Genomic DNA, 13,084 nt, shown 5'->3' with positions numbered 1-13,084 from the left:
ATAAATATTTTCTACTTGTAAATCAACTGCGTAGTTGTGAACTGAGTTTTGTAACTTCGTAGACCAAAATATCTGAATATTTTATGTTTGTGCATCTATAGATGAGAATTTGTGTGTGTATAAAAAAAGATTTGTGTTTGTAACAAATTGTAATATATCCACTGCAGACCCGTCCACATTTTACTGCTTTCCAGCATACTTTTAGTATCGGTTGCCATTTTTACAGACACGGCTGCAGCTCTGCCGCTGCCAGCCACACACATCAACACAACAACCCCAACCACAGGACCCAGTACAATATTTAAGTTGGCGGGGCATTAAACTGTGGATTTTGTCACTCTCATGATCCCTTCCAGCTTCAGCCTCACCTTCTCAGACGGCACTTTATGAGTGATGGGGCAGAGGTCTTGTAGGTCTCCCGGACGTTAAATGGTAAATGGCGTGTATTTGTATAGCGCTTTACTAGTCCCTAAGGACCCCAAAGCGCTTTACACATCCAGTCATCCACCCATTCACACACACATTCACACACTGGTGATGGCAGCTACATTGTAGCCACAGCCACCCTGGGGCGCACTGACAGAGGCGAGGCTGCCGGACACTTGCGCCACCGGGCCCTCTGACCACCACCAGTAAGCAACGGGTCAAGTGTCTTGTCCAAGGACACAACGATCGAGACTGTCGGAGCCGGGGCTCGAACCGGCAACCTTCCGATTACAAGGCGAACTCCCAACTCTTGAGCCCCGATCGCCCGATTGGTCAGCATTAGCAGAAATAAACAGGAGAGATTTTGAAATCTGGTTCAAAGGACCAAACTGTTAGTAGAATTCCCTTATGCAGTGAGACACCCAGAGTACTGAGTTCCATCATGTGCATCATGCTAGGTTTTGCTTCCCCCGTCTTGTCAGTTAGATTAGACAGGAGCTGTCGAACCTCAGCCTCTGCTGCTCATGTCCATTTTGGCAATGACCAGCATGCCTGCCTCAGTGATGCCTGATTGCTCATTGTCAGTGTCTGCTGCCCTGCCTTCGTGAACTCCCTCTTTCAGGAGGAAACAGAGCTCTCACAAACGTTTCTCCACCCAAAAACGGTCTCTGACATTGGATTTTCTGAGTCTGCTACTGAGTAAAATTGGCATTTTCCCTAATGCACCGTCTGAGCCTGGGGTTTCAGTAACAGCAACCTTTTTTGCGGATTCTGTAAGGTCAAACACTATGTTTTGTGGCAATAAGCTCATTCCTGATACCTTTCCTGGGTCTGAAACAACTTTTTCTGAGACTGCTAGTGTGGAATACCAGTTGGACAATAAGTATGTGATTCCAAATGTTTCAGACCTAGCCATGAACAGTGCTGTGATTTCTGTTTCCATGCAGTAAGAGTGTTTTGTAATCCTGAGCTGGTGAAAATAACTCATTGTGATATGAACCTTGTAAAAGCCGATTCTTTGCGTTCAATTTCTGAGTCAGCTAAGTCTAAAATGGTGAATTGTGGTTTTTTTTTAAGCCAGCCCGGTCAGAAGCTGTTGCCACTCAGTCAGAAGCACTGCTTCCTGTAGCTGGAGCCCGTTTATGGACTGTGTCTTCTGTTGTTCCACCTCTGGAATCTTGCTTCCCAGTCTGCACCTCTAAAGACTGTTATTCCACCTGCTCCTGTGACTGCACCTGAGCCTTTCTCTCCACCTGTTCCCAGGGTGGCTCGCACCCAGCCTTTCCCTGTACCCATACCTGTTCCCGGGAGTAGCATGGCCAGATTTCAACATCAGCCTCAATCACAGTGGAGCCTGCTGTATGCCCTGCACAGCACTAGCCGGAGCAACTAGAGCCTGCTGTGTGCTTTAACAGCCCCAGCCAGCTTCTGCTCTGGACGAGGCCTCCACTGCACCATTTGGTCCTGCTCTGCCCAAGCCAGAGGTCTGCGAGCCACCGCCAGGTCCTGCTCCACCCGGACCAGAGGTCTGCACTCCAACCAAGCAGGAGATCTGCCCAAGTTATTGGTCATTGCACTACCTGGACCTGCTCTGCCCGAGGGTCTTTGTCTCCATCACCACGGCTGTTGATCTCCCAGAGGCTTCAGTCTTCGCCGCCATTGTCCTTAGGGATTAATAAAATATGCTGATTCTGATTCTGATGTTTGGAGAAAGACATATGCTAATATGACCCAAAGAATAGGTCTGTGTAGGTTCTCAGTGATCCAGGTCATGGTAGTCTAAGGAGCTTGGAAGGAAAGTGACTGAACTTCTGTAAGTTTCTTGTAGATGTTTCACCTCTCATAGAACCAACTGTATATCTGCGACAAACGATAAAGGTGACTCTTCAGAGCTTGGTTTGAAAGATGGTTAAAAGGTGAGTGAAAGAGGCCATCCATGTCCACTGTGAATTACCATCATTGAAAAGGTGGCTTTTCACCAACTGTCAGCCACCCACAATGCAGTCTTAAAACCCGTCCCAGGCGCCTGGGACGGGTTTTAAGCCCCTGTCAATAGAAAATTGTACTTAGTAGTCAGTATAATCTTTTAATAATATAAGTTTGCATATGGTAGAATACTGCATGTTGACCTTTTGATGACTTAGGCTGTTGTTCACTACAAGACTTTGTGTGCATTCCAGAGTGTTCTGGCATTCACACCCACATCCTGGGAGCATGGGAGAGGTCGTACCTTCTCTTATTGTTTTGTGGTAGGATAAACGTATCTATGTCTGTTTTAGGCTAAGTGCCTTTTGTTTAGATGAACTGCTGGACTTCCAGACCAGCAGCTTTAGGGAAGTCTTTATGGGGTCACACTCTGACCCCACACACGCACACACGCGCACACACACACACACATATAAACATCCACATTCCAACTATACACATCCACATTCCAATGTAAGGAACAAACACCCACTGATGTCTATAAATAAAGACCAGGGCAGTGGCAGAGCGCAAGTCCCTGAGCTCTCACTCCGTGTGAGCGTTCTGTGGCTGCCCTTGCTGCAAGTAAAACTGTGTGTTTCTCCTCTCTGATTCTCAGCTGAAGAAGTGTTTTAGAATACATCTCTTGACAGCCCCACTCACATCTTGCATCAGGTGACCTCAGTAGGTCACATTATAGGATGAGCAACCCTAAATCTAAGCAAAACAAAGGGAAAACAGAACAATAGTAATTATAAATAATTTATATGTTCAAAAGGGAATAGGAAGAAGCACAAGTTATTTAATCCCATCCACTTTCCACTATTTGGTAACGAATAAACAAACTAATAAGCTGGAGCTTTAAGTTGCCAAGCGGAATAGGCCAAATCCTTTCTGAGATGTGAACAAACCTTGTGAACAAAAACAAGATATGTCTGTCCTTACTAGGAAGGGTTTCTCCACTATCCATCCATCCATCCGTTAGTCCATCTTCTTCCGCTTATCCGTGGCCAGGTCGCGGAGGCAGCAGCCTAAGCAGAGAAGCCCAGACTTCCCTCTCCCCCGCCACCTCCTTCAGCTTATCTCGGGGAACACCAAGGCATTCCCAGGCCATCTGAGAGATATAATCTCCCCAGCGTGTCCTGGGTCTGCCCCAGGGCCTCCTCCCAGTAGGACATGCCCAGAACACTTCAATTGGGAGACACACAGGAGGCATCCTTATCAGATGCCTGAACCACCTCAACTGGCTCCTTTCGATGTGGAGGAGCAGCAGCTCTACTTTGAGCCCCTCGCAGATGGCTGAACTTTTCATCCTATTTCTAAGGGAGAGGTCAGCCATCCTTCAGAAAAAGCCCATTTCTGCCGCTTGTATCCGTGATCTCGTTCTTTTAGGGACTACCTACTCCTCATGACCATAAGTGAGGGTAGGGATGTAGATTGACCAGTAAATTGAGAGCGTTGCTGTTACACTGAGCTGTCTCTTCACCATGACAGACTGGTACAACGTTCGCGTCACTGCAGCCACAGCACCAATCTGTCTGTCGATCTCCTGCTCCCTTCTCCCATTACTCATGAACAAGACCCTGATACTTAAACTTCTCCACTTGGGACAGGAACTCGTACAGAACCACATCATCTGTGAAAAGCAGAGATGAGATTCCGAGACCACCCAAGCAAAGCCTTCCACTCCTTGGCTACACCTAGAAATTCTCTCCATACAAAATTACAAACAGAATGGGTGACAAAGGTCAGCCCTGGCAGAGTCCATCACCCACAGTCTTACTTATTGCCGACTATGCAGACCAGGCTCTTGTAATGGTTGAATGAGGATTGAATGGCCTATAGCAATGGGCCAGACACCCCATACTCCCAAAGCATCTCCCACAGGATACTCCGAGGACAAAATTGAATGCCTTCTCCAAAACCACAAAACACACATAGACTGGTTGGGCAAACTCCCATTCACCCTCAAGTACCCTTGAGAGGGTAAAGAGCTGGTCCAGTGTTCCACGACCAGGGCGGAAACTGCATTGTTCCTCCTGTATCCGAGGTTCCATTAACAGAAGGACTCTCCTTTCCAGCCTCCTGTCATAGACTTTCTCAGGAAGGCTGAGGAGTGTGATCCCCCTATATTTGGAACACACCTTCTTAAAAATGGAAACGGTAATCTCGACATAACATTGTAGAGGTTAGTCAACCAAGACAGCCCTACAAAATCCAGAGCCTTCAGGAACTCATCCACCCCAGGGGCTCTGCTATCAAGGAGTTGTTTAACTGCCTTAGTGACCTCGGCCCCAGAGATAGTCGAGACGTTCCCCTCTCCCATAGTCCCCTTCCGCAAAACGCTACCTTATTGTGGTGGAGGGGTCTGTATGTCCCCGGGAATCCCAGGGGCTATGTTGCCAGGGGGCTTTTGCCCCCTGGTCGGGTCTCCTATGGCAAATTGGTCCTGGGTGAGGGACCAGACAAAGAGCAGTTCAGAAGACCCCTATGAATACTGTAAATTTATGTAATTTCTTATTTGCTGCATTAAAATCTGAGGTCATACAAGTCCATTCTCAACATCAGCACCCTCACCTTCTGTGTTTCTACATAACTCCTCTCTTCCTGCACTAAAACGGAAAGTTTAACACGTATAAAGGAATTTTTACTATCTGATTTAGAAGTACATTTTTTCTTTACTCCTAGATCAGTTTACCTTTATAGCCTTTGTGATGGTCCTCAAAGTTCTACATATTACAAAGGTTGTTTGATTTTAAACTCTTTGGAGTGTCTGAAACCTTCACTCTGCTACCAACATTGAACTTTAACACTGGATAAAAATATTGAGGATTATTGTAATGTACTTGCCGGAAAAACTGCTCAAAACTTTTGTTATGCTCTTATTAACATACTGATGTTTAGCTGATTTATTTGTAATAAATATAGCGTTTAGTCATAAACACAAATATGAGATTATAAATTCTGACTAATGCTCCAGCAGTTTTACAGACATCGGTTGATGATGTACCAATCCCACCACTTGCATGGAAATCCAGGGTTTCCATCACTTAAAACCTTTGCCTATTTCTAACAGGCCCTTTTCCCACGTTTCACTAGATTTCATCAGTGGCTTACCCTCTCTGAAGTTAATGCCTACCTATGATTAATCCTACCTTTTCAAAGCTGCTCACTTCATTGCCTTTATTGTCCTGTTGCATTATAGCATAACATGATGGTTTTTCCTTCTATTGTGCTTCCTATGCTCCCCTCTGTCTGTGTCCTCTGTCTCTTCTCCTTAATATGTATTTGTATAATTTCTACAAGAAAATTCCATTTATTTTTGCCACCCAAAACCGATTCATATAAAAAATATTACTGAGACCATAACAATGTCTTTATGTCAATTTCTTGTCAAATCCTTGTCTGGCATTTTCTGAATGTTCAGTGACCCCCAAACATACAGTACTGTGCAAAACTTTTAGGCAGTCATGAAAAAATGCTGTAAACAAAGAATGCTTTCAGAAATATAAATGATTGTTTATTGGCCCTAAATGTATTCTGCAGCAGGAGAACAACCCTAAACATACAGCCAAAGTTATTAAGAGCTATCTTTAGGGTAAAGAAGAACAAGAAGTACTGGAAGTGATGGTACGGTCCCCACAGAGCACTGATCGCAACATCATTGAGTGTGTCTGGGATTTTATGAAGACAGAAGGATGTGAGGAAGCCTGCATCCACATAAGATATGTGGTTAGTTCTCCGAGATGTTTGGAACAACCTACCAGCTGAGTTCCTTCAAAAACTGTGTGCCAGTGTACCTAGAAGAACTGATGCTGCTTCAAAGGCAAAAGGTGGCCACACAAAATATTGATTTGATTTCTCTTTTGTTCATTCACTACATTTTGTTGATTGATGAAAATAAATGATTAACACTTCCATTTTTGAAAGCATTCCTTGTTTACAGCATTTTTTCCCTCACCTGCCTAAAACCTTTGCACAGTACTGTTCATGCATTATTGGAACCAATATAAAGATTTAAATAATGGAACACTACAACCTTTATCTCTTTACTGACCTTTTTTTTGTCTGTGCGGTGTTCCAGATAAGCCGATACCAGTAGTGTCTTTGTGCCTTTAACCATTGCAAGAGTGTATGTGTACGGTCTCTGGGCGGATGGTCTCTGAGGAACTGCATAGGTGAAAAAAAGATGACACCGCTTTGTCCATAATGACATCAGAATTTGTTTCTTGTTCCCAACTTTATCACATTCTCTGCATCCAAAGTCTAGACAAGCTCCCAGTAATAAAGTTACTAGGAGAATTGTTCTTCGCAGTTCCAAAGCTGTAGATATTCAATTCAGTTTTATTTATCCAGTGTTAAATCACTACAATAGTCTCCTCAAGGTACTTTATATTGCAAGATGTAACAATGTAACAACGCAGATGTAACAACAAAATTTGGAGTAAGCATGTAGCGACTGTGGGAAGGAAAAACTCCCCTTTTAACAGGAAGAAACCTCAGACAGAACCAAGCTGAGGGAGGGGCTGCCATCTGCTGCTACCAGTTGGGGGTGATGGGAGGTAGACAGGACAAAAGAAACATTGAGGAAGAGAACCAGAGATTAATAATAGGAAATGAAAATGCAGAATGGTATATAAACATAGTGACTAAAAAGGTGGGTGAAGAAGAAACACCCAATGCATCATGGGAGTGTGAAAAACTGAACATTTGGCATTCTCCATAAAGATCTATGGAACAACCTAACAACTTAAATTACAGATATTAAATATTTCACAATAAAGCTGAGCAACTTTAATTACTTATACTATAAATTTATAACTTTTGGTAATCATGGTAATCATTTTGATAATTTATGTAGTCTTATTTGTATTTCATTTAAGTTCTGTATTCCACTCCAGCTAATCTGTATTTATTGTACCCTTTTTCACAAAAGTTTGTACTGTGGTTTTATGCAGCTAAATACATTATCCCAAAAGGTTGATTCATTTGGATGTAGTGTTTTCAGTGGGAGAAACATTTCGTCACTAGTCCAAGTGACTTCTTCAGTCTCAGCTGACTGCAGGTTTCCCCAATCTTATAAACAGTACATTTGCACAATGACTGAAACCAGCCCACTGAATGAACAATGAGCTTTGAGGTCAGTAACTTGATCATTAATATGCAAATTGTCATGACCATTGATCAAAAACCACTGATCAAAGCCCATTGATCATTAATCAAAGACCATTGAGCAATGGCCATAAGTACCATTCACAGAGAGTTGGGGAATGGCTGCAAACACAGCATTGTAAGATGGTCAAAGATGTACCCTTGACCCCCTCCTTGAGCGTTCCTCCCTGTCCAGGATGTGCACATCCTCATTATTGAAAGAGTGTCCACTGGGCTGTAGGTGTAAACAGACTGTGGAGTCCTGGCCTGACGAGGTGGCTCATCTGTATTGGGCCATCTGCTTCGCCACAGGTTGTTTGGTTTCCCCAATGCATAAATCATGGCAATCCTCCTGGCACAGCATATTACTCTGTTTGTGTCGGGGGACCCGATCCTTGGGGTGGACAAATGTGCTCATATTTGTGAACCCCCATCCCGTACTGCAGAAACCCTCTGAATTCTGGAACATTCTGAATTCTGGAATTGGAGGAAGAGTGTCAGCCCCCATACTGGGAGCTTGTTATATTGTTCTGTGGGACCAGTTCCCAGTTTTGATTGAAGCTTTTTATGCTTAAAATGTTCCCTTTTGAGAAAGCTCATAGTCAGGGCTACATCAAATGACCCTGCATCTTCCCTTGATTATGCTTTAGTAGGACTAGGCCATTAGGGTTTCCCATGATGCACTAGGGGCTTCTTCTTCAGTCACCTGTTTTCATGATCTGTGTGTTTATTCGCCACATTGCAGTACACCAATAGTTATTATTTTCCACAGTGTATCTTATGTCTTTTTTCCCTCCCCTTACACTCAGCCTATCATTGATGCAAAAAATCTTGGCTTCGTTTCAAAATAAAAATAAAAAAAGTAAATCTAGGCCCTCTTGCTTCTTATATTAAACCCTCCATTAGAAACCTGGGTGTCACATTTGACCCAACTCTGACGCTGGACACACATTAAATCTTTGGTTCGCTCTTGTTTTTACCAATTAAGAAATATTGCTAAGCTGAGTGACATTGTGTCATGCTCCAAATTGGAAATGATTATTCATGCTTTTGATTCATCTCGCTTAGATTATTGTAATTCCTTGTTTACTTGCTTAAGTAATGCCTCCCTGGAACGACTGCAGGGTGTTCAAAATGTTGCTGCTAGGCTTCTGACAAAGTATCCCAAATACTCCCATTCCACTCCCCTGCTGATTCAACTGCATTGGCTCCCTGTCAAGTTCAGGGTCCATTTTAGGATTATAATCATGACCTATAGGGCCCTGCACGGTGTAGCTCCAACTTACATCAGTGATCTTCTTCTTTCTTATCGCCCTAGCAGGTCCCTGAGGTCTTGTGACCAGGGCTTGCTGGTTGTCCAGCATACAAGGTTAAAAACAAAAGGTGACAGAGCATTTGTATCAGTGGCTCCCAGACTCTGGAACTCGCTCTCTTTGAGTTTGAGATCTGTGGACTCAGTCATTTCTTTTAAAAAGCAGTTAAAAACTTATCTGTTTAAACTTGCTTTTGGTTGATTTTGTTTATTTGAGGTTGTATGTCCGTTTCTGCTTCTGTGAAGCACTTTGTGATTTTTTATCTTAAAAGGTGCTATATCAATATAATTTTACTGACTTTACTTTTACTTTGAAATAGCAATAAAAAATAACAAATTTAACATTGAGCACCATCCAGTAAAAGTTAGCTTACCAACATCTCCTTGACTGCTGTTCTGAGTCACATTTAGTTGATCTAAGACTTCTGAACTTGGGACTGCACTGTAGTACATGATCCAGTGGTGGAAGATTTTGTCAGTCCTACAGAGATAACAAGTAACAGCATTGCTGGAGAAACCCAAAGTTGCAGCAACTACCACAATGTGGTGATATTGAACAAAAAAAAATCCTGTGAGTTATATGAGTTATATATATATATGTATATACTAAACAAAAATATGAATGCAACACTTTTGTTTTTGCTCCCATTTTTCATGAACGGAACTCAAACATTTTCTACATACACAAAAGACCCATTGCTCAAATATTGTTCACAAATCTGTCTAAATCTGTGCTAGTGAGCACTTCTCCTTTGCCAAGATAATTAGTGGTGTGCGATACTGCATATTTTGGTATCGATCCAATACCAAGTAAATACGGGCCAGTATCGTCGACACCAATACTTTTCAATAAATAAGGTGGAAGCGTCATTGAATTGCTAAATCTCAATTAATATTTTTGTGATTTTTCCTTTTTTATTATTAAATAGTTAAAACCCAGGACATAATTAGAACAAAGTTTATAATGAAATAGAAAATGCTTTATTATTGTGGCGGGGTGTGGTCTGCGATGCCGCTGCAGGTGAGATGGACTCACCTGCATGGCTTGTGCTCTGCTTGTGTTGTTGTTTTGGTGGTGATGTGTACGGCCCGCAGTGGGAGAGCTGCAGCTGTTGAATGTACTGTTACAGCAACCGTGTGGTTATTGTAAGGGTGACAGCGTGCGGCTCGGGGTGAGCCGGAGGCTGGCGTGCCAGCGTGACCTGCCAAGCTGGAGACGGAGGTTGAGGTGTGCGGGGGTCCTGCCACTCACGGTCCGGCCTCTCTTTCAACATAGGCTGGCACACTGCGTGGTCCTGCGTCACGGCCGCCTACCCAGCTGCCTGTGAGCCCCGGCTCACTCTCACACCTGCTGCTTAGCCACTGCTTGCCACATGGGTGGTCACCGGACCAGCTCCCAGGCTGCCGCTGGAAAGTGGGCGGCCCACAGAACCACCTTGTCACCGGTGCCGCTGGATGCGCGGTCGACCGCCAGAGCGGACACTTCCCCATCGCTGGGCAGGGACTTGGGGCGCCCATGGTCCGGGTTTATTCCATCGCCTGCTCTCACAGAGGGGGGAGTAGGTTCGGCTGGATGGCTCCCGGACCTCAGGCGGGTGATGGGGATATGTGGCGGAGTGTGGTCTGCGATGCCGGAAGGCATCTACAATCACGCCTCGCCGACTTAAAACCTGTGCTCGACTTGTGTTGTTGTTGTGGTTGGTGGTGGTGATGTGTACGGCTGTCAGCAGGAGAGCTGCAGCCGTTTAATGTACTGTTACAGCAACCGTCTGATTATTAAGAATAAATGAAGCATTAAAATGCCATCGGGTCTGCCATGGTGGTTTACAATTATCACTTTTTTTTCCTTTTTTTTTTTTTTTTTTAGAAAAATCTTAAATAAAAAGTGCACGCAAACCAGTAAACAAATTAAAACAAAGAAGTACTGTTGATAAACTATATTACAAAAATTACAATTAAAATTCTCAACAACAAAAACAACTGGTGAAAATATAAATAATAACAACAACACTTCAACAACTTAACAACCCCCAAAGCGTCTAAGTCATGTCTTGTGACAGTGCAACATCTAAACACAAGAGGGGGGAGGGGGAGCAAAGTGTGCCTGCTCTGCGCTGACACAGGAGAGGTGAATCCAGCGACCTGGTTGTTTCGTCTTTGCTGAAAGCACAGTATTGCAAACAAGAGCGGAACTTTAGGTAAAGAACTGATCTCACTAGGCTAGTATCGATCCGATACCGATGCCCATTTGGTGTCGATACAATTTGGGTCGATCCATCCACAGCTAAAGATAATCCGACCCACCTAACAGGTATGACATATCAAGGTGCTGATTAGACAGCATGAACACAAAGCAGGCTTACAGTGCATCACCCCTCCCCCCGCTTGTCCACTCAGACCACAACCTGGTCCTTCTCCACCCCACCTACACTCCTATGGTGAAGAGGAGCCCCCCCACAAAGAAGGTGATAAGGGTGTGGTCTGAGGAATGCACTGAGGCCCTAAGAGACTGTTTTGAATGCACAGACTGGCAGGAACTCTGCAAGCATCACGGTGAGGACATCGACGCCCTCACGCACTGCATCACAGACTACATTAATTTCTGTGTTGAGAACACTGTGCCTACCAAGAAGATACAGTGTTTCTCAAACAATAAACCGTGGGTCACCCCAGAACTGAAGGCCCTGCTGAACAAGAAGAAGAGTGCTTTCTGGTCGGGAGACAAGGAGGAACTTAAGTCCAAAAGGATCTTAAATACAAGATCCGAGAAGGCAAGGAGTGCTTCAGGAGGAAGATGGAAAACCAACTCCAACAGAAAAACGTCAGAGAAGTCTGGAGGAACATGAAAAAAATCTCTGGACACTTCCAGGACAATGGAGGAGCCACAGTGTCTGCTGGCCGGGGGTGGGCTAACGACTTGAATCTGTTTTTTAACAGATTTGACAATGGCCCACTTATCACCTCTCCCACCCCCCAGGTTCCATTAATCCCCCTCCAGTTGCCGCCCCCCCCTCCGGGTGCAATGCCATTGTCACCTGAGCTCTCCTCTCACCACAACCCTGCTTCACCCCTATCCACACATCTACCCACAACAAAGCCAGCCCCACCCCCTACTCCAGCCCAGCCTCACATCTACTTCACAGCTGATCAGGTGAGAAATCAGCTCAAGAGGACGAAGGCAAGGAAGGCAGCAGGTCCGGATGGAATCTGCTCCAGACTGCTCAGGGACTGTGCAGACCAGCTCTGTCAGGTGGCCCTGTACATCTTCAACCTGAGCCTGAGCCTGAAGAGGGTTAATGAACTGTGGAAGACTTCCTGTGTGGTTCCGGTGCCAAAAATCGCACACCCCAGGGAGCCCAACCACTTCAGGCCTGTTGCCTTGACTTCTCATCTGATGAAGACCATGGAACGGCTCATCCTGCACCACCTTCGGCCACTGGTGGGCTCAGTGATGGACCCCCTGCAGTTCGCCTACCGTTCTGGAATTGGGGTGGAAGACGCTGTCATCTACCTGGTACACTGATCCCTCTCTCACCTAGAGCAGGCGGGGAGCAGTGTGAGGATCATGTTTTTTGACTTCTCCGGTGCTTTCAACACCATCCAACCTGCACTACTGAGAGGGAAGCTGGAGGGAGCCGGAGTAGGCAAACAGCTGACTGCATGGACCATCGACTACCTTACCAACAGACCACAGTATGTGAGGCTCCATGACTGTGTGTCCGAGGTGGTAATCTGCAGCACGGGGGCACCACAGGGCACGGTTCTCGCACCTTTCCTGTTCAGCCTTTACACTTCAGACTTATGTTATAATTCAGACGATTGCCATATACAGAAGTTCTCAGATGATACAGCCATCATTGGATGCGTATCAGACGGGAATGATCAGGAATACAGGGGGGTCATCAGTGACTTTGTTGGCTGGTGTGAGACCAACGTACTCCAAATCAAAGCTGGCAAGACAAAGGAGATGATCATAGACTTCAGGAGGAAGTCACCCCCTACAACACCGGTCAACATCCAAGGGAAAGACATTGAGATAGTGGACTCTTATAAATACCTGGGTGTTCACCTCAACAATAAACTGGACTGGACTACAAATACAGACATCCTGTATAAGAAGGGCCAGAGTTGACTCCACCTGCTGAGGAGACTGAGGTCCTTCGGAGTCTGCAGGACTCTGTTAAGGACATTCTATGACACTGTGGTAGCATCTGCCCTTTTCTATGCAGT

General features: G+C 44.9%; 1 protein-coding gene across 1 annotated transcript in view; it reads right to left on the bottom strand.

Annotated features, from left to right (window-relative positions):
• The window catches only part of LOC146372864 (uncharacterized), a 31,625-nt gene extending 21,129 nt beyond the window's left edge, over window positions 1–10,496 (bottom strand). Inside the window, exons 1-4 of the mRNA XM_084951596.1 lie at window positions 10,240–10,496; window positions 9,891–10,064; window positions 9,229–9,335; window positions 6,449–6,561 (exon numbers count right to left, since the gene is read on the bottom strand). Coding sequence (XP_084807722.1) covers window positions 6,449–6,561; window positions 9,229–9,335; window positions 9,891–10,064; window positions 10,240–10,496 — 651 coding nt within the window. The remainder of the gene's footprint in view (window positions 1–6,448; window positions 6,562–9,228; window positions 9,336–9,890; window positions 10,065–10,239) is intronic.
• Window positions 10,497–13,084: the final 2,588 nt, after the last annotated feature.

The sequence above is a fragment of the Perissodus microlepis genome, chromosome 14, assembly GCF_051167445.1.
Source record: "Perissodus microlepis isolate ML-2025 ecotype Zambia chromosome 14, ASM5116744v1, whole genome shotgun sequence".
Lineage (NCBI taxonomy): Eukaryota > Metazoa > Chordata > Actinopteri > Cichliformes > Cichlidae > Perissodus > Perissodus microlepis.
The sequence above is the reverse complement of the archived record's forward strand: the minus strand, read 5'-3'. Positions and strand labels throughout refer to the sequence as shown.